At 40.1% G+C, this 19,789-nt stretch overlaps 1 protein-coding gene across 4 annotated transcripts in view; it reads left to right on the top strand.

Annotated features, from left to right (window-relative positions):
- samd12 (sterile alpha motif domain containing 12) overlaps window positions 1-19,789 on the top strand; it is a 104,810-nt gene that overhangs the window by 21,080 nt on the left and 63,941 nt on the right. For all 4 annotated transcript variants that reach the window (XM_034124371.1, XM_034124370.1, XM_034124369.1 and 1 more), the window contains exons 2-3: window positions 2,033-2,241; window positions 10,936-11,065. In XM_034124371.1, the coding sequence (XP_033980262.1) occupies window positions 2,033-2,241; window positions 10,936-11,065 (339 nt within the window). The remainder of the gene's footprint in view (window positions 1-2,032; window positions 2,242-10,935; window positions 11,066-19,789) is intronic.

Below are 19,789 nucleotides of genomic sequence, written 5' to 3'. Positions count from 1 at the left end.
TCTCGACAGCTAGGATGGGAAATGTATTTTAGAAACATTTAACAGTAATATGTGTTGAACTTTTCTTTGCCAACTTTGCCATCTTCCTCACTAGATTAAGCAATTTGGAGCCAGTGCTGCTTGCTGCTGTCAGTTGAAAAGATCTGGCAACCCTTGCCTGGGTTTTTTTGGTTTAATAATTACAAAAATCTACTACTCAAGCTTTAATCAGCAGCAGCCTTCAGGTGTGATAAGAAATGTCTTTGGCTCTCATTCCTCATAAATGAGTGATGGACCGGTATGTTTTTGGAACAAGTAAGCAGATTGTATGATGTCAAACAGCCTATTTCTATCACTTATTTTTTCCTGTTTTTGTCACTGCTAGCTGTCACTTCTGCGCCCACAATCCTGATGAGACTAAAATAGAGCCTGAGCCTGACGCCTCCTTCGAAAACAACACTTGATGGCGGAAATGGCAAAGTAATGACATACAACTTTACAAGGAGAAATGTCTGCCCTGCCGATATGTGACTTTAGTCCTTCATCTTCTAAAATCTCCAGTTTAACACACAGCCTTCACTGAAGCACAGTCATCCTCACCTTGAGAACTGATTTGGTGGTTTTAGAGGATGTATCTATGTTCAATTCATCTGCCAGAGATCTGAACTTGACTGAAAATATGTCAGAAAAAAGCTAGGCTAATATTTATTTAGAGCTGTAAAATGGTTGATCTCTCACCAAGGCCCAGCTTTTTATCTGCAATTGTGTTTTTATTCCAGCAAAACACAGCAGTGATCAATTTCACTGTCTATTGTACATGCTTAATTATCAATCATTTGTTTCAATGACTGAAACAGTTCTGTCTCTTGGGTTGTCAATGGTTAAGTTTAACATCCACAAAATATCTACAAACATAGTGCATTTAATTGTTGATGCTTTGTAAAGCCATTGTTCTGTAAAATCCATCCCAATTCCATAATTCTGGGTTTGGAATAAACCTAATGTTTAAAACGGTATGCAAACTAAATTCACTTGATTTTTGAAGGTGCCATGTTATTGACAAACTGCACAACAGGAATAGAGTGACTCCTCACATCTGGAATTCTAGAGTAGTGAGACAGCTCCATAAATATCAATAAAAGCACACTTTTGGAAAACAGCTTAGCTTTCTCTTTGTTAAAAGCAAGACCACATAGCTTGTGCTGAAGAGCAGCCTCAAAGGAAAGAAAGGATGAGGATGAATGATAAATGTGGCTTTACAGTAGCAGAGCAGAGGAAAGTAAAAAAAACAGCAAACTGACATAGATACTACTATCTTAGGTCTGCGAGCAATAGCTAACATGAACAACCAGTAGCTACTGGAAACACCAAAGTAAGACTAAAGCAGTACAACTCCTGAGTGTATTTCATAAACTAATAGTTGTTTTGTCTCATTAAGTCAACGCTTTATGTTACCAGAAGAATTTTGAAAACAAAAACATTTGCCTAAAGTTTCAATATTTGAATTTGGCAGAAGGCTTCACACTTTAAATGAGTATCTATTAGAACAGGACTTATCTTTATTTTGTTGGTGTGATTTGATGGTCAAGTACATTGTATTCTTGTGTATTAGCTGCAAAGACGGTATACTATTTTACAGTCTCTTTGTCTGTATGGTCTAAGTATATAATCGTGCATTGAAACCATAGACTGTATTTATAGATTGAAACTCTACTTCATGTATCACTATCTGCCACCATCTAGTGGACTTTTAACAGTACAGCACTCAATGTGGGAGGACCTGTTGTGATTTAACATCCTCTCAGATGGTAATATAATCAGTAGAGTTTGGACATTATGTAATATAGCAGCTGGAAGTCACCTTAAATAATACATCCTATTGCAGTGTATTTTGGATACTATTAAGCAGGTCATATAGTGATGAAGTGGTCGCCAAAAGTACTAAAACGTATTTATATTAAGCAGGTCCACAATGAAATACAACTGTAATCCATGACAGTAAATATAACCTTAGTCGTAGCTCATTCCTTTTTTCCCCCTCTTGCCCACACAGCTGTTCACTGCAACCTGAGCCAGAATGGCATTGACCACCAGATGTGCCCGGAGGACATGACGTCACAGCCGGAGGAGGAGGAGGAGTCTGTGGACGCAGGGTCTCTGCTGCTTGACGACGACAGCCCGAGCTACCAGGACGTCAGCCCCCTCATGTACCAGCGCCGCGCGCCGCCACAGCGCTCCGTCTCCGAGTCTGAGCTGTCACGGGTAAGTGGCGTTACGAAAGATAGCTTCCGTGGAAATCCCTGGTGTATACCTAATTTTACTATAGTCTCTATTTTGGTTTCACTGTATGTTTGTAGAACATTAAGAGGGATGTTATTAGGGATTGAGCAACCCAGCAGTATAAAGTAGTTAGTCCCACCAGATGCAAAACAAATCATTCATGCAATAAAAAGTTAACTTCTTTTCCGTTCTTCCTTTATTTTGTTAACAACCCTTTTTCTCCCATAACACAGCACTTTTGGCACCTAAACGTTGTAAGGCCAGAACCCAACCGAACTGTGATCTGTGAACAGACAGACTTGAAATATGATGCAGTTAGCATTGTCATTGTATGTTCCAGTAGTGCTGATGTTGGCATTTAGTTCAAAACACAGCTTAGCGTTTACCTCGTACCCTGGAAATAGCCGTCTATACTGTATGGCTGTTGACACTTTCCATATCAGAAAATTCACAAAATATTTCGATATTTTGAGGGTTCTGCTTGCGCAGTGCTGTTAATTTCCTTTCCTTGGTACCAAATTGATTGTATGTGTGATCAAATAACAGTCAAACATCCTGCTTGCTACACAAAACAAATCAACCACCCTCTTAATAATATTCCCCCATGTTCCACACATCTACCCCTTCAGTACAAACACATATTTTAACAGAGAATAAAACAGGAAAGACTCTTCCTCTGTGTTTCTGATAATAGATCAGAGCATCCATCATCAGCAATGCAGAATAAATGTCTTACTTCCTCTCCAGAAATAGGCCGTGTGGTTAGGACTGTAGGAGGATATGTGAGGAATCGCTGCTTCCGCATGCATGCATGCACACACACACAAACACACACACACACACGCATATTTGTGTTCTCTTTTCTCTGTGTGGAATCTGTGATAATCAGCTGTCAATCAAAGCAGTCAGACATAGTCCTCTGTGTAATCCCCGCATGGACTTTTGGAAATACCAGACAGACAGCAAGGCCTCGGTTCAATTGGTGCACACACACACACACACACGCTTTGTATTGTGCTTTGACTGTAAATTATCTCAGAGTTTCCGAGGAGCTGTAACATTTATCCATGCTTCGTAGTCTTTGCAGGTATCATGTCATTTTATATCATGGCATCGTTCCTATTATAGCTGAGTTGCATTATAAACCTGGAGGAGGTACTGCATTGTTATAATTTACCTGACTAAGCTCTTTTTCTCATTTTGGTGTCTCTTGATTCCACTTAAGAATAAGTGTTTCTCTTTGGGGGAAATCCAATAGATCAAGTGCATAAAGACTATTGGTACATACAGTAGAATGGCAATATATTTTTAACAGCCAGGGGCCACATATTATTTATAAATACTTAAGTTATATAGGAGGTTTGCAGCTTTTTAGAACTTTATAGTTAACAACTAAAGTCCATGTGTAACTGTGAGAGTGTCTACAGCTTTACTTATCTCACATATTTCCAAGTTTTAAAGGAATATGTGGGCTCTGTGTAAACTAAAATACTAACACACACCACCTGTGATTTATATGATTCCTTGAAACTATTTTCACAGTTTACTGATAGATTGATTACTTTTTTAGTATGGGTTCATGAAGAGCATACAGTAAGAACCTATTATGGTATATTTAGCACTGAACAAATATGTATATATAATAAACCCAGACCTGAGTATGTACGAAGAAAATCATACTTTAGGTCATTTCAGGTAAATCACATCTGCAGTGATCATTTCTAAAACAACATTTGATTATCTGTGCCCGGCTGGGTTTGTAATGGAGCCAAGGCTCAGCCATAGCTTCAACACGAGGCATAAATCAGCCTTTTAGACTCGCTGGATGGCTGTAACATCCATAGCAAATCATCTCATCTCAGTACTAATCAATATCAAACCCAAGGTGAATATATCTTGTTTGGTGTTAACACACTCTGAAATGCTTTATGGACCCTGGCAAATCCCAAGGTCAGGACTGTGAAGGGGTCTTGTGCACTTTCTTTGATGTGCCTGGGTGAAGTTGAGGCTCCTTACGAGGGGGATTATTAATTTACCCAGCATAGCGTGTTATTCTCCTACAGCCATCATCAGCTCTCTGGACACATACACAGAGATGTATCTCATTTTCATCCCTATTCCTGTATGTAACACATTAATTAATACAGGGAATTTTCATCTCCTGCCAGCCCTGGCTGAGAGAAATGGAGCGAGGCAGGGAGAAAGGAAAGGGAAAGTGAGAGAGAGAGCATGCCAGAGCTGTTAATTAGCTGTGCGGTTAAGATAGGGCTGATGACACTGGGCTCCGTGTCTCACACAGCCATTCACTCAGTCAACATGGCACTAATGGCATCAGCCCTCCTCCTCGTCCTCAGCGCTCTTCTGTCCAGTCACACTTTAAAAACGAAGTTGTTGCAGTGTTCAGTTCGGACACTAGAGGGTAGCATGTGACAGTGGATCCTGCAGATGTTAAGTGAGCAAGTTCAATATGCAGGCAGGGGAAGGACCCCAGTCTAATGCAACCTTTGCTGTTTATTGCTGGTGTTTTAAAAAATGCTTCAAATAAACAGAAAAGCGTGCAGATTTGATGTGCAATGAATTCATGGACTGACAAGTGAGAGGAAGGTTTATGCAAGAGGATAACCTCCATATTTCTAAGCAGGATATAAACATTAAATATACATAAAGCACAGTAATGTAATGTTTGATGTGTTTGTCATTGTAGTCCTTAACACGTTTAACTTTATTGCTCTATCCATAACTGGATTATGACTATGTTTTGATGCTGTTTTTACAGCAATTTACTGCTCTGGGAACACTCTCCCTTTTACAGCTTCTATCAAAGAAAACTTGTTATTAGCTGATTATCTAAGAACATCAAAATGTTGCTTTAGTCCAATTTTTTATTGGGGGTATTGGGTTTATGACTGCTCCAAAGTCTAGCTGTATAAAAGTTGAAATTGCGTGGAATTATCCCCAGTTCCTGATGAAGTTAACACACAACCTATACACAAGGGCTGCTGCATTTTGATTTAAATAATAGACATCATCAAATCCATCCAAATGTATTAATAAGCAGATATGTCGTACAATCATAACATACCAAAGAAACATAAAATGATGTAATATAGGGATAGTGGTGGTCTAATGGATAGTGAGGTGGGCTGAAGATCGGAAGGTTGTGAGTTCAAATCACGCCAGGAACACCACCACTAGTGTGCCCTTGAGTAAGGCACTTAGTCCTTAGTTACTCCAGGGAGAATGTCCCTGTAATTGGTAATTGTAAGTCGCTTTGGATAAAAGCGTCAGCTAAATGAAATGTAATGTAATGTATGCACCTCATAGTGAGTAAAACTATAGAGAATATAGACTTTAAAATGGGATTTATAAACAGGCACTTTGGGGCCAGCCTGTGCAGAGGCATTATGCTTATTTCCCTTATATTCATATGTAATGTTAACAACATCAAGTTGACTAATAATTGCCTCATAAAAGACCTTTCCCCTGGATCTGAAGATTATATTACATCATGTAAGTAGAAACTGAGCTTGTCGCCTTTTTCTGATATTCTTTTAAAGTCTGACATCTCGGGTTTTGTTTTTCAAAACATGATTAGACAATGAATCTGGATTGCATTGTTTTGTACAAAGCCCCGTTTCATCCAACAAACAATATTCCTCCTAATGAACGCTGCCAGACAGCTGTAATGGTTCTGAACAACAGTAACAGCTCCTGCACTGTCAAAGAGCGATTGAATATTTGTTTTGCCCTTGTACGCATTTGCTCAATAAATAAACACTGCCCGCTTCTTTTGTCTGGGGAAATAACCAGGGCTGAGGTTCAGTTGTTGTTTTTGTGCAAGTAAAAAAAAAAAAAACTGAAATCTACGTGACATTATAAGGTCTCTGTGGCGAGTGTAATACAAAACACAGTTAATTGTTGACAGAACAATGTCATTATGGGGGACATTTCTGCTGTACTGTAGTTAACATTTTTAATTGAGTGTAAAGCCATTTGACCCTGCAATCAGCCCAACAATATTGGAGCCGGAATGAAGGGATGTGGGGGGGTGGGGGCGGTGAAGCTCTCCTAAGAAACAAATACCGCTGTATTCAACACAACTGCCAAATTCCCTCTATCGCACAGTGTTTGTCGCTAGAGTGCCTTTCAGCGCTCATAATCCCCAGCTCCTTTTGTATTCCAACAGTGTCTCCACAAAGAAGGCCATGTGATTGCCTCTTGATTAATTTAGCCGAGTACATTCATATTGGATCTTTAAATGCTTATCAGTTTAGCACGATTACATGCTTCATTATGTAAGTAATGGTTTTCCACTGTGGTCCCTAATGTCTGGATATTCATTCCACATTCTTGGTTCATGTTTGGGCCGCACGGTTTCCCCCCCCAAAGGCTTTATTCATCGCCTTTTAATTTCTGAGGTTGTCCTTGCTCTGTTGCTAAGGTAACGTGAAGAATACTGGGAGCTGTACTGGGCTTTCAGTTATCAATTAAAAGTCAAAGACAGCAACTCGCTGAATACACTGAAAGTTGGCAATCGGATGGTTGGTGTGTGTACATTACTTTTTATTTTCCAGATGGTCGACTGGGCTGCACATGTGGATATATATTTATATATGTGTGTGCCCGTTCCCAGGCGTATCCCACTTAGAAATAAAGCAGGCTTCTCCTCTCACCCCTGTGCTGTCACTCAAATCTCTAATTGGCCCTCCCGTCTCTTGAACACTGCTCTTTGAGCATGATTCCTGTTTTCTCCTCTCTGCTGTTTTCTCTCCGCCCTTTGGCTCTGTTTGCTGCCTGGCAGGCAGGAAGGCTCCGGCTTACCTATTGTACCCGGCCCCGGGAACACAGCTATGGGCTAAATCAGTGCAGAATGTAAAACACAGATGGCCATTGACTCACAAATGTGTTCATGGAAAATGAGAGAGTCTCCTGTGTCAAATTCTGTCCAGTCCATTCTGGAGTTTTTTTTTCTTTCTGCTCTCCTTCCTTTTCCCCTTTGCTTCATTTCTTAGTCAAGCCACCCTCAACACTCCCAGCATCCTCTGCTTTCTCTCCTGCTACTTCAACTCTCCCAAACTCCCCTTTTCCTCGCATGCTTTAAACACACACACTCCTCTTGTACTTTCTCTCCATCCAGGCCTCCTCCTGTCGCCCCAGGCTCTTAGTTAGGCTCAATTAGCATTAAGTTGAGATGTGTTTAATGGTTAATGTGGCTTCTACCTGCAACACCATTCCCTCCCCTCCCCGCAGATTCATCTATCCACACATTAAGAACTGCGGCTTCACCTACCTGCTCGCCTTGACTGTCTGTCACTTCGCCTACCTGCAGGGGATGTAGAGCGCATGCCAAAACCAGCATGTACATCTCCCCCAATTTCTCTTTCTCTCTGGGGTGCTAGATATAGAGTGAGTGGGAAGGAGCTGTGGAAAGTCACAGAGGAGGAGAGGCTGAGGTAGTATCATATAATAAGAAACGGGTGAGATAGACGGAGATGGGGGAGATGGGGGAGATGGGAGATGGGAGATGTGAGATGCAGTATGTGAGCAGAGGAAGTGATAAAGACAATGTGATAGATCTGACAGGGACTGGGCGAGATTGAATACAGTGGAAGAGATGAGGGATGGGTGGGGGGAGAGCTTGAAGGAGAGGAAATGCTGCCAGTACCTGTTATTCTGCTCTCTTCTGGGTGGAGAAGAGAAGGCTTTCCATTGCTATGCCACACCACATGGCAGCCAGAGAGCATGCTGGAGTAGAGGGGAGTGTATGTGAAATTGTAATCACCTCTCTCCGTTTGTAATTTCAGGAGCCCCTCAATCAGAATCAAAAGCACAGCCAGCACTTTCAAGAGCGGTCCATTTGGCAGGTTACTGCTCTGCCCGCTGTTGAAGTATTTAAACTATCTCACAACCAGAGTACAGTGCAATATAGATATGTGCATGTCAATTAGGGCTGGGCAATATATTGATAGTATATCGATACCATGATATGAGACTAGATATCTCCTTAGATTTTTGATATTGTATTGTAACAGGAGAGTGAAGTACTTTTGAATTATTAATCTTTACCCACATTTGCCCAATATACTAATGATTATTCATCAAAACCACAAATAGTGAACACTACAATACTACTATATTTATATTGATTTATTTGATTAAAACAAATTGTATATAATTCATACCCCCCAGCCCTAATGTGCGTATGTGAACATTATATTACATAAATGTTTAATACAATATATAAAGTGACCAATTTTTTTGCAGATTAAACCTTCATTTTGCACAAAGTGGTTACAACGACATTACTGGCGTGTGTGCTAATAGGGGTGCTGTAGACTGTAGAGCAATACTTGAATTAGCTTGGATGGTTTCGATTTTGAACTCTCCCAAAGCATTTATCAAGCCTGGATTGACAGCTCCAATGTTGATTTAAAACCTTTATGTCAACTTGAAATGGTAGTGATTCATAATGGCAGAAAGTTGGTGGTGTTTTATTCCCGCTCTACATTCTAGCTACTTGAATTTGAGCACTTGGTGCCTTTCTCTGATTTGTTCAACTTTAACCTGACCTTTTTTTTTTATTGGACTGCTGTTCAAAACTATTTAAAGAGTCACCTCAGTTTCTAGGAAATCGTGTTGGATATATCAAGAAAACAAATCACACATTATTTGTTAAGCTAGCAGTCTACTGGATGTGGCCTCCTCTGTTTTAGGCAAAGCTATTGTATTGTCTTATTTGTATGGTGTTTTTGCTTAGTTAATTTCCACAATTTTAACGAAAAAATGCATATGTGTAGTGGCTATGTGCTGTTAAAGGTAGCACTATATCATTAAAAGCTGCTATACATAATGTATCTTTCAAAATATTCATACTGTTTCAGAGAAGGAAACATTATTCAACATGCTTGATAGGCCGGGTACAATGCAATTTGGGGAATTTCTTTTTTATGTATACCAAAACCTATACTTAAAATTAAAGCATCCCAATCTCTGTGGCAGACACTGTAAACACCAATAATCTAGCAGAATAGACATACAAATAAAACAGATCTTATTTAAATTTGGATGACTGCTTAATGGAGAATTAAATAAATAAATACAAAATCTTCCCAGACATCAAAAGTTCCTTTTTTCTCGTTATGTGAAGTAACACTGCCTTACTCTTGTTGTCAACATTTTTAACCTGTTAAACCCCAAGGACCCGCCGAAGGGTCCGAAAATGCTACATCTGCTAGCACCAGTGTGATCTCTGAAGTGTCATTTATGAAACTATTAATGTTCCACACCCAGCTGACGGGAAGAAACTCAGCTAACTGACTATACGAAAAAAAATAAAAAAATAATAATAATAATTCCCACAAGAAGCCTTTCAATGAGCCCTTAGCAAATACGGACTAATGCTATTTCTGCTCATAACTCACAAAAATTATCATTTATAATTATACTTTCTGCACAAACAACACATCATCTGAAAGCTGAGATTCCACAGATTCCATTGGCATAGGTCTCATCACTGCACGGCCAGAACTCACTGAGCTAGCAACCAGAACATAGCAAATAAACAACATCAGTTGTCAAATCCATGACAATAATTAGCAGGTTAAATTTTACAATAATTTCTTTTCTTTTTTTTTTCTTTTTTTTTATGGAATGAATAACTATAGTGATGAGTCAATGTTATAAAATGATTTTTACAGTCTGGTACCTGAAAAAGGTGAAATGGCACTGATGGAACCAGATGTGCCCAAATGTGCCCAAAGCTTATTCCGCCTGGAATTTTTTTCCCTAAATATCTCTAAAAAGGTCAATTTTCACTTGTTTTGCCTCAATCTTGATACAGGGTACTTATTATATGTTATAATTTTGATTCCTAAAGCTTTTAGGCTACTAACCCATCATTCAAGGGTGGTTTTCACTATAAGTAATGGTTTTTTGTTAGGCGGAGGTAAGAATTTACACTTTTTTACTATGTTCCATCTGAATTCACTCTGACACAGAAACATCTATATTGATTCTGACACTTCTACATCCATTTCACAGATGTAACCTTGCTTTGAGAAAAAAGATGATTAATTTAACCCTTTTAGAAGTGAAGTTATAGTCATTTGTTCTGGGCATGTCATTTTCGAGCCTGAAACCTGAAAAACAGGCTTGGGGTCTAACAGGTTTTTAAAGGACAAGGTGAATACATGGTGTGGTGTGGCTTAACACAACATACCAGATTAATAACAGAGTTTCTGCTCAGCTTGAGATTGACATATGCATCTTCTTTTTACTTTAAAAGATGAATACTTTATTGATCCTTTCTGGAAAATGTCACACAGCAGCCGACGAAATCAGTCAGGTGGAAGGTGTCACATGACTGCACTACGACCCATGAGTGAAACAACGAGGGTGAGCAGTATTTTATTAGACAATGCAGTGCACTGCAGTCCTGACATCTCATCGTCTGACCAATATGTGGAAGTGGTATTCCACCAACAATTACCCCCAGGCTTTAATAATACATGTTCATACATAAGGATATCTAAAATATAACAACGGAGAGACAGCTAGCTAAAAGATAAAGGGCACTCATACTGTACGACTGCTGCACAAAGCTGATTCAAAACCAAAATATAAGCAGTATAACAGATGGTGGAAGGTTTCTAAATGTTATTTTTGTGTGTTTCTCAGCCAGGATATGTGAAGCTGTCTAAGCCGGTGGCCCTGTGGACCCAGCAGGATGTGTGCAAATGGCTGAAGAAACACTGTCCCAATCAGCACCAGATCTACAGCGACTCCTTCAAACAGCACGATATCACAGGTACTGTTTCACACTTTCACTGACCTGTACGGCGTCTCTTATGGAGGTCGTCCAAAAATAATTTATTCTGCAGTTTAACTGTAGCCATCAATGCAGGGTTTGTTCTAGCTGTTGCTAGGTGATTAGTGTTAAATGATTATACTTATATTGTTGGAAAATATATGACAAACAAATCAACAACCATTTATGATGAAGGTTGAACCTCTATTTTGTCATATGCAGTTATTAGCTCCTTTTAGTGCAAAACTGAAGCATTTAAAGGTCTCCTATTATGCTATTTTTAGGCATATATATTATGGGCATATATTATTATATAAAAAACATGTCTATGATGTGTTTTGCTCAAAATACCAAACAGATCATGCATTTTAGACGTCCCTAATATTCCTCTATTTCAGGCCTGTTAGAGAACTGCAGGTTCGGGGTCCTTAGCGTGAAAAAAAAGAGGAGGGGGACTTAATGCCTGCTCAGAATTCTACCGGAGATTCAGCTAAATGCTCCCATGATTAAACGCCATCATGTTCAAAACCACATCAAGGATTATTACTGAAACAATATGGAGCTCAAATGCTTTTTCTCTTGCTGGTTTACCACAAGGTGAGTTCCTTTTTTTATTTCCTGCTTTTTGACACATACTCTCTCCAGTACAGGTTAGCTCTGAGTGTTAGCGATGCTAATGTAAACAAAGACCATATGACGTCCAAAACAGTCGGGCATTGTTTCTGATGGCAACGTTTCTGATAGGGCCGTAGGTCCACATATCCGATATTACGTCATATCGGACGCAAATCTGGATCAGCTCCGTTGTACCCCCGTTTTTAAAGATTTGGTTACGGAGGAAAAAGAGAGAGGGTTTTGTTTTCTGACAATTTATGAGTTCCCTGACACACCGGGGACACATATTTATGTATAAAAGACTTCAAAAAGTGCATTTTGCATGATAGGTCCCCTTTAAGTTGCCGTGGAGACTCATCTCTGCCTTAGATCTTAACTTTTCATTTGTCATCTTGATGAAGCCAGATTTCATCCATAACATCCAGGTGCGCTCGGCTCCCACTGTCTGCCGCCTGCAGCCGTGCCACCCGGCCTCCAGTCTGTCCGTCCCCGCCCGCTCACTGTCGGCGTCACCCCCGACAACCGTTTGCCACGTCAATCATTTCCCTAACGAGGCTCCTCAAGGTCACCCCGGCGCTAACGACACTCCGGTCTGCATGGTAACAGACGAACGTTAATTGCCTCGCACTCGGAGCACGACCGATCACATTAATATGTTTATTTGTCGGTTTGGAGGACCTCCTCGACTCACTGGCTGGCTGGCAGGATGAATCGCTCGGCGGTCACGATGAGCAGCGTAATGACTTCTGCTCTCATTTTCCTTGGTGATGCATTTGGACTTTTATACGGTTGCATGGAGGGTTTTGAGATTTAGCATCCCCTGTTAAATGGTCTGAAAATATGGATCTTACTGCTTTTCAGTTGAACTTGCAGATATATCTCATCAGGTCCAGGAGATAACCCACAGTTCATTGCACACTTAGTGAACCGCTGCTACATTTTCAATCTATCTTCAAGTGGGATCATTTTGGAAAACTTTTCTCTCTTTCTCTATTCATGAACAATTGCTGTCATGACTTAGTACTTTAAGTTTTTTAATATTTAATAATTTGGGTCTTATGCAATATTAATTATTCAGAGTAATAATTCAGAATAGATAAATGCACATATGTACATGAAAAGGACTTAAAGAGTCTGCCACTGAAAAGACTACTGATCACATCCTTGCAGTGTTTGTTGCATAAAAGAGAAATTGTGTCAAGTCATCCAGTCCTTCAGTTAGTAGAACATTTCTCAAGGGGTCCATATCTAATTATGGCATATTAATCTAACTTTAAGATTAAATGCCTCAGTGTTCCTGACAAGCCCAATGCTTTCAGTTATAATCTGTAAATAAATTATATTTGCTCATATTACTCTTTCAGTGATTAAAACATTCGAATGGTGTATTAACTTAATGATCTGTGTTTGTAATGATTTTGACAAGATAATATAAGAGAGGAGAGAGTTAACAACATATTCATGCACATACAGTACTCACACACACATGCTTTCCTACTGGCACAATTAAGAGATAATGACATGCGCAAAACCTGCAAGTAATTCAGTTTGTCTTCACGTCGAGCATTAATTAACGGAACCCAATTAAAACAGGCCAAGCCACACCAATTGGGCTCACAAGGCAATTTGCATCCCAATCAATCTTTGCAATATTATGCAGATATTTCTTTTTCTGCTCCTACACTCTATTAGAATAAACAAGGGGGGAAACAAATGACGAGTGGAATACTGTTGTGGAAAACAATCATGCGTAGACAAACAAACAGTGAGTATGAATACATTTATAAGGGCATGCAGTCGTGTATCTGTGGATATCTATTGCTTCAGTGGGCTTCTCGTGCAATAGCTGTAACCCTTGAAAACTGAAAATGTGTGTATCTACAGAACATGCATACTGTAGGCCGGATTTATTATTTGCCGACCCAGATAGTAGATTTTGGCTGTATTTTATGTCCAATCCATCCAACAGAATACTCAATGCTCTTTACAGCTGCCAGCGGTACTCAAATCTCACTTGTCTTGGCAACATAGTCATCCCCTTCATAAACTACAAAATCAATATACAGTCTCAATTCCAGATCATAATTCAAACAGACATTTGTGTCCACCCCTCCTTTTACATAAAACAGCGGCGAGGGAAATGCATTTTACTGCGTATCAGTGCCGGTGCACCATTTGTAACGCAGAATGCCTTCAGTATGCAGCAGCTGCCTCCCTGCTAGGCTCCTGTAACCTCAGCCAAAGAAATCAATGTTTCCCATCCTCCCTGCAGCCTATAGCTGCCAAGAAACCCTTTCCCTCCCTCAATCTTCACCTCCCGCCCCCATCGGAGACGGCGGCGAATTTGACTTTAACACCCAGCTGTCATTAAAAATGCATTAAAGCATATTAAGGCATAATGAGATATTAGTCCCTAATCCCTTGTAATTAGAAGGACAAAGCTCTTTTGCTGGGAGAGTTGCCTGGCATGAAACATTTGTTAAACACACAATTTCCGATACCTTAGATGTAATCAGTGCAAAAGGTGTGATGACATAGGTAATGAAAGTAAGGGGATGGCAGAGGGGGAAAAAGGGGTGAGTTACTGTTAAGTTATATTTTCTGTCCAAGGAGTCCATTACATCACATTGTGGAAAGTCAGAGTGCCTCTAAATGCATACTAAGAATGATATGCAGCTGTAAAGGCTGGCTGCAGGGGCGGGGGTTACATTTGTAAATGAGTAAAAATGTGTTGGGGCTTACATTAAGAAACTGTACATTTATAATAAGTGCATTGTTTATCCATTAGTCAGTGTCAGTGATTGCCCAATTACAAACTTCAAGTACTCTAATGTGAAATTGTAAGAATGAATTGCTGCTAAAGGCAACTTGAAATAGCTCTGGATTGATTATGGTTCTTGGACACATATGAAAGGCTCCCACCCCTTCCAACATAGGAGCTAAACACCCAGGCCAAAAGAGAAACAAAACAACATTTAGGAAAATTCTTTAGCCTTGATAAAAATTGAGAATTGAGTGCAGTGTGAATTGGGAATACTTCTCCGACCATGCATCTGTTTGACTGTTTTTCCTCACACAGGAACACCCAGGTCAGTTAATAACCAGCCTCCTGATAGCCCTTGATGTATGCTGTCATAAGACCTTACTCTGAATAATTAATAGCCTGTAATATTAGTGGTTTAATGAAGGGCGGCCTGTGTTCAGCAGCTCACACTATACCACTTCAGTTCTTCTGAAGGTCTGTGTTCGACCCCCTTCTGGTTTATCCATCATCCCTCCACTTTGAAAAAAAACCCAGTTGCCTGCCTTACTCTGGCCGTGATCTCCCGTCCAGTAAAAGGTCTCACGCTGGGTACAAAATGTATATTTGATGAGCTGAAGAAAAGCATGAAAAGTGATAAACACTGTTTTTAAAGAAGGACAAAGACGCTCTGAAACAGGCCTTAACAGCACTTGAGGGATGAGACAATGGATCCTGAAGGCGCCACAGACTGCTGTAATAAAAGTGCTGCTGTCTAATAGAGAGAACTGGCATAAACGAGTGAAAGGGACTTAACATGGCTGCGGCATAATAATAACGAAATCAACTCAAGAGCCACAAAACGACTCCTCTGGTGCCCATTGTTTTGTGTAATTTCCAAAAGGGAAATTTGAACAGCTCGCGGCTGATGAGCTGTTTGGGGGACAATTTGATCCGCAGACAGAAGGAATCGCGGTTAATGATGCCATTGGCAAGGTGATTATATGTAATATGTAATATAAAATTAATTACTGCTCTGCCAAATTGCATGTTTTGTAAATGTCGTCCTTGCTTTTCCATATGGAGGGTTTGGAAATGAATCTTCCGAGACTGAATGACGTGCAGTGGAGCAGTTACATAAATAGTGTGGTTTGGCTCATTATACACACACTCTTAGTTTCACTACTGATGCTGTTGATGATGAACAAACACAGACCATAAAACTGTATTCCTCTATTATACATTATTCAATGTTTTCCAACTTCAGTCCATATTTGCAATAGCATACAGAAAGGAGAAAAGCCTTGACCTGGCACAAAGGGGGGAAAAAAGACTCATGACATTCAATTCATTTCAGCTCACGCCCCTAGTGAGCCTTTAGTAATGATCATAGCAAGAAAATGAGAGATTTGGAGAAAGACACAAGGACTCTGAGGCCATGTGATTACAGTCCCAATCAGAGTAATCTTCTCACGGAGTACCGCTCTCAGTTTGCTCTCCAGCTTACAAAAGCTAATACCAGGCAGTGCCACATGAAGCCTGAATGTGTGTGTGGTGTTCATGTTGTGTTTTAGACTGTAAATGAGGCTGCTTTTTGCTCCACAGGAAGCTTTAGAACATTGAGTATTGCTTTCTTCAAGACCAGGGGCCTCATTTATAAACGGTGCGTACGCTCAAAAGATGGCGTACGCCAGATTCTAAGCAATGTTTTCGATTTATAACAAACAAACTTGACGGGAAAATGTGCGGTCCTCCACGCAAACTCTGACCCATCCGTACGCGGTACGCACAAAAACGGGAGAGACGAGAAACTGCGACACCGTTGGCAGAAGGAAGAATGGAGAGAAATATGTGGAAATAATACCATAAATAAATGTTACCTTGTGTATCATATGAAGAATTAATTTGCAAAAATTGATTAAAGCTAATCTTAAAATGATTAAACGAACGCCTGTTTGAGACTCCTCAGTGCACACAAAAACATAACTTGGAGAAATAAATAAATACGGATATGTTATTTAAAACCACCTCGAATATGTTGTCTTAATGTTATGACATGTATTCTTCTCATAAATGATGCGGTAAGCAGAAGGACAGAATCACGTCTAAACTGAGGCCGTTTTGCTTTTCTATAGGTTGTATAGATACGAGCATGGTTTATACTATCATGTTTTATGCCGTTTGCTAAGACTTGATAAGTCGCTCATAAAACACAGGAGGTATGGAAACTAAGAACACCATATATTTGGTAGATTTGGCAGCTGATATAACACATGTGTTTTATTTCATTTAACTGGTGGATATAGGCTGGCACAGGCTGCAGTGGAGATGCTGCGCACAGCTGATTGACAGCTGGAACACAAACCACCAAATAAAAAAATTAAAATGTATTGACTCCATTCCGCAGGGATCCCCCGATACTTTCTTACAGTTTCTCATCATGGGGGGGGGGGTCCCCTGTCCCCTGTCCCCTGTCCCCTGTCCCCTGTCCCCTGTCCCCGGCACAAACACACTGACACACTGCCTGAGGAAGGTTATGTGTATTTTGTCATTAACTTTTTTCGGACCACTTATTTATTTATTTTGGTGACGATCCGACCTTCATGCTGCTACTCTGGTTCAAACTGCATCCACCAAACAAATTGTGATTTGTCTCCACCTCCCCAAAAAAAACAAAATCTGACACGGTGTGAAATGTCTTTTTTAGCTGTTCTGTCGTCATTTCCTGCGATCTTCTTCATGCAGTCAGTCAAAATGAATATTAATACGGGGCATTACTTTGACTATTTATAGGCAAATATGGGCGTTACGTGAAGCCCGCAAAAGCTGCGCCGCATTTCGAGTTGATTTTGATTTATAAAGGGAAACCGGCGTAGGACGTGCGTGCGCAGTGTTTTATAAATCGGAAAATGTCTGTGCGTATTTATTTGCTTTGTCCTACGTAAGCAACCTTCCCACGTGAACCCTACACAAGGCTTTATAAATGAGGCCCCAGGGCTGCATGATTAGGAACAAACTACTAATTGTGATTACTTTAACCAATGTCGCAGACTCGCAATTGCGATATGATATGAGATATTAGAGAGTATTACCATCTTTGAAACATTATTCACATTACCTTTGAAAAATGTATTAAATTGATCGTGGGGAGATTTTATTTTAGGCATTACCTTGATTGAGTCTTTAGAGAACCGTAAGTCCGGGACTACTTGCAGCAACACATAACTTCCTTTAGAGTGACATTTTCACAAATGTTGCATTTATCAAATATTACGATCATTGAGATTAGGATATTGCATCAGTCAATATTGCCAACATTTCAAATCATTGTGCAACCCCAGCATGAACATTATTCAGTCACAATTACATCAAGAGTTTGAGCTGTATGTGTTTCTAGTTTATAGGAAATATTAAATGATTTCATGATTCATTTAATGTTCACAGAAATATATGTTTTTTTTATGTCACTTAAATAATGTCGGCTTGAGCTTGGAAACAACATATTTTCAACAAAATTCCTGTTTTTTGGAGCTTTACACATAATAGGGACTCAAAGCCAGGAAATCTTTAGCATGAAGTTTAAACACTGCTGTCCTTTGCAAGCTTTCCATGCTCAAGTTGGTCATTTTTTGTATATATTTGTATATTTTGTAATTTCATATCACATAAATTGTGAATTTGATTTGGTGCATTACTTTTTGGTTTGTTTACAAACAAAACTTAGTAGTTTCGCTGTAATTCTTACAGTGTAAACTACTTGGTAGGAAGTAAGTAGCTTCCTCAACACTGTTACTATGTACAGTACAATCAAAAACCTATTCATTCAAACTTGCATGGAAATACACAAGGCAAGGCAACTGTATAGCACCTTTCAAACCTCAAAGTAACTGCTTTGAAACAGAATAAAATCAAATGAAGTCAATTAAAATAGAATAAAAATAAGGTATAAAAGACCAGAAATGTTTTTACTGTGCAGTCACTAAAGCTCACATGGACTCAAGGATGAAATCATTTCTACGTTACGGTCGTAAAGCCACTCAAGAAAAATTACTATTACACACATATTTCTAATAACATAAAATAATGAAGTGATGGCATTTTTAACAGCAAGTTGACTGGTTGGCGGAGGAATACAACGCCATGTGGTAATGAATGACCATATGATCATCGCTCTCCTAATAATACTGCTGAAAGCTGAGAAGATGACAAAGAGGATATTGAATCTTTCCCAGCCACACTTATTTTCAGTAGTGAGGTCCAGGCCTTCTGTGTGATGTGTCGGCTGTCAGTGAACACAATTGAAGTCTCACAAGCACGGCAGGATTATCCTTTCACAACCCAGATCGTCAGAAAGTCTAAAAAGGTTCACATTAAGTCTTTGTAATTCCCTTCACCTATGACAGGATGTTATGTCTCTGAAATCACAGCCAGCAGTCCTTCCATAATGACCACGGAAACTCACACCAGCTAGTTAGCTCCACAGTAAACCTAACAGTGATTTCAGTAATCCATACCGACTCCACAGCGCTGAAATTCCAGAGAGCTGTCTACAGGTTGTTAGCTGTGGCTAACCAACAGAGGTGCAGCATAATGATCGGCACACTGAAATAGATCAGTACTGGGGAAACCAGCATGAGGGTACTGCTGCTGTGACAAGTGCAGGACTGAGGCTCCTTATTATCGGTGTGTGGGTGTGCGTTTGTGTGTGTCTCTCTCTCTGGCTGGACTTGTTTCATTACTTCTACTGAACCCTGCTCTCTCTAGGATCATCCTCTGCTACAGTCAGAAATAGCATTAGCATCGGATCACAGGTGCTCAGCGGCAGCACCCTTTTAGCTGCAGGGCTACAAGCAACTATGTCACTGAGACAATCAGTCACCATTTACTTTATGGACTGCAAGCCGCTCCATATCACAGTGAAAACCAAGTGAAGTGTGTGCCCGGTGCTGCCTCAGTCTATGTTTTGTCATCAACGGCTTGTTGAATCTAAATCTGTGTTATCCTACTTTTATTCACGAGGGAGATGCGATCACATATGGCAGCAAGGGGTAAACGTACTACTAGCAGGCAATCACATGGTGTTCTGTGCTTGACAAAAGCCCAGTGCATGTTCAGAGTTTGCAGGTTTGCCAGATGCAGCTCGGTGACATTTGTCCCTAGAGGACACGCATATGGGAACGCATCTGCAGGCAAGATTTGAGAATTGTGACCAATGTGGAAGATTTACCTTAGGAGAAGTAGTCCTAGAATACATTCGCTAACCATATAACCGGCTTCAAGCAACGCTGCCAAAACTTGTCAGGGCTGAAGGGTGTGATTTCTGTAGTCGGAGGGAGAAGAGGGTCAATTTGCTTCCTTTGTGCTCCTGT

Source organism: Trematomus bernacchii, unplaced genomic scaffold, assembly GCF_902827165.1.
Source record: "Trematomus bernacchii unplaced genomic scaffold, fTreBer1.1, whole genome shotgun sequence".
Lineage (NCBI taxonomy): Eukaryota > Metazoa > Chordata > Actinopteri > Perciformes > Nototheniidae > Trematomus > Trematomus bernacchii.
The sequence above is the reverse complement of the archived record's forward strand: the minus strand, read 5'-3'. Positions and strand labels throughout refer to the sequence as shown.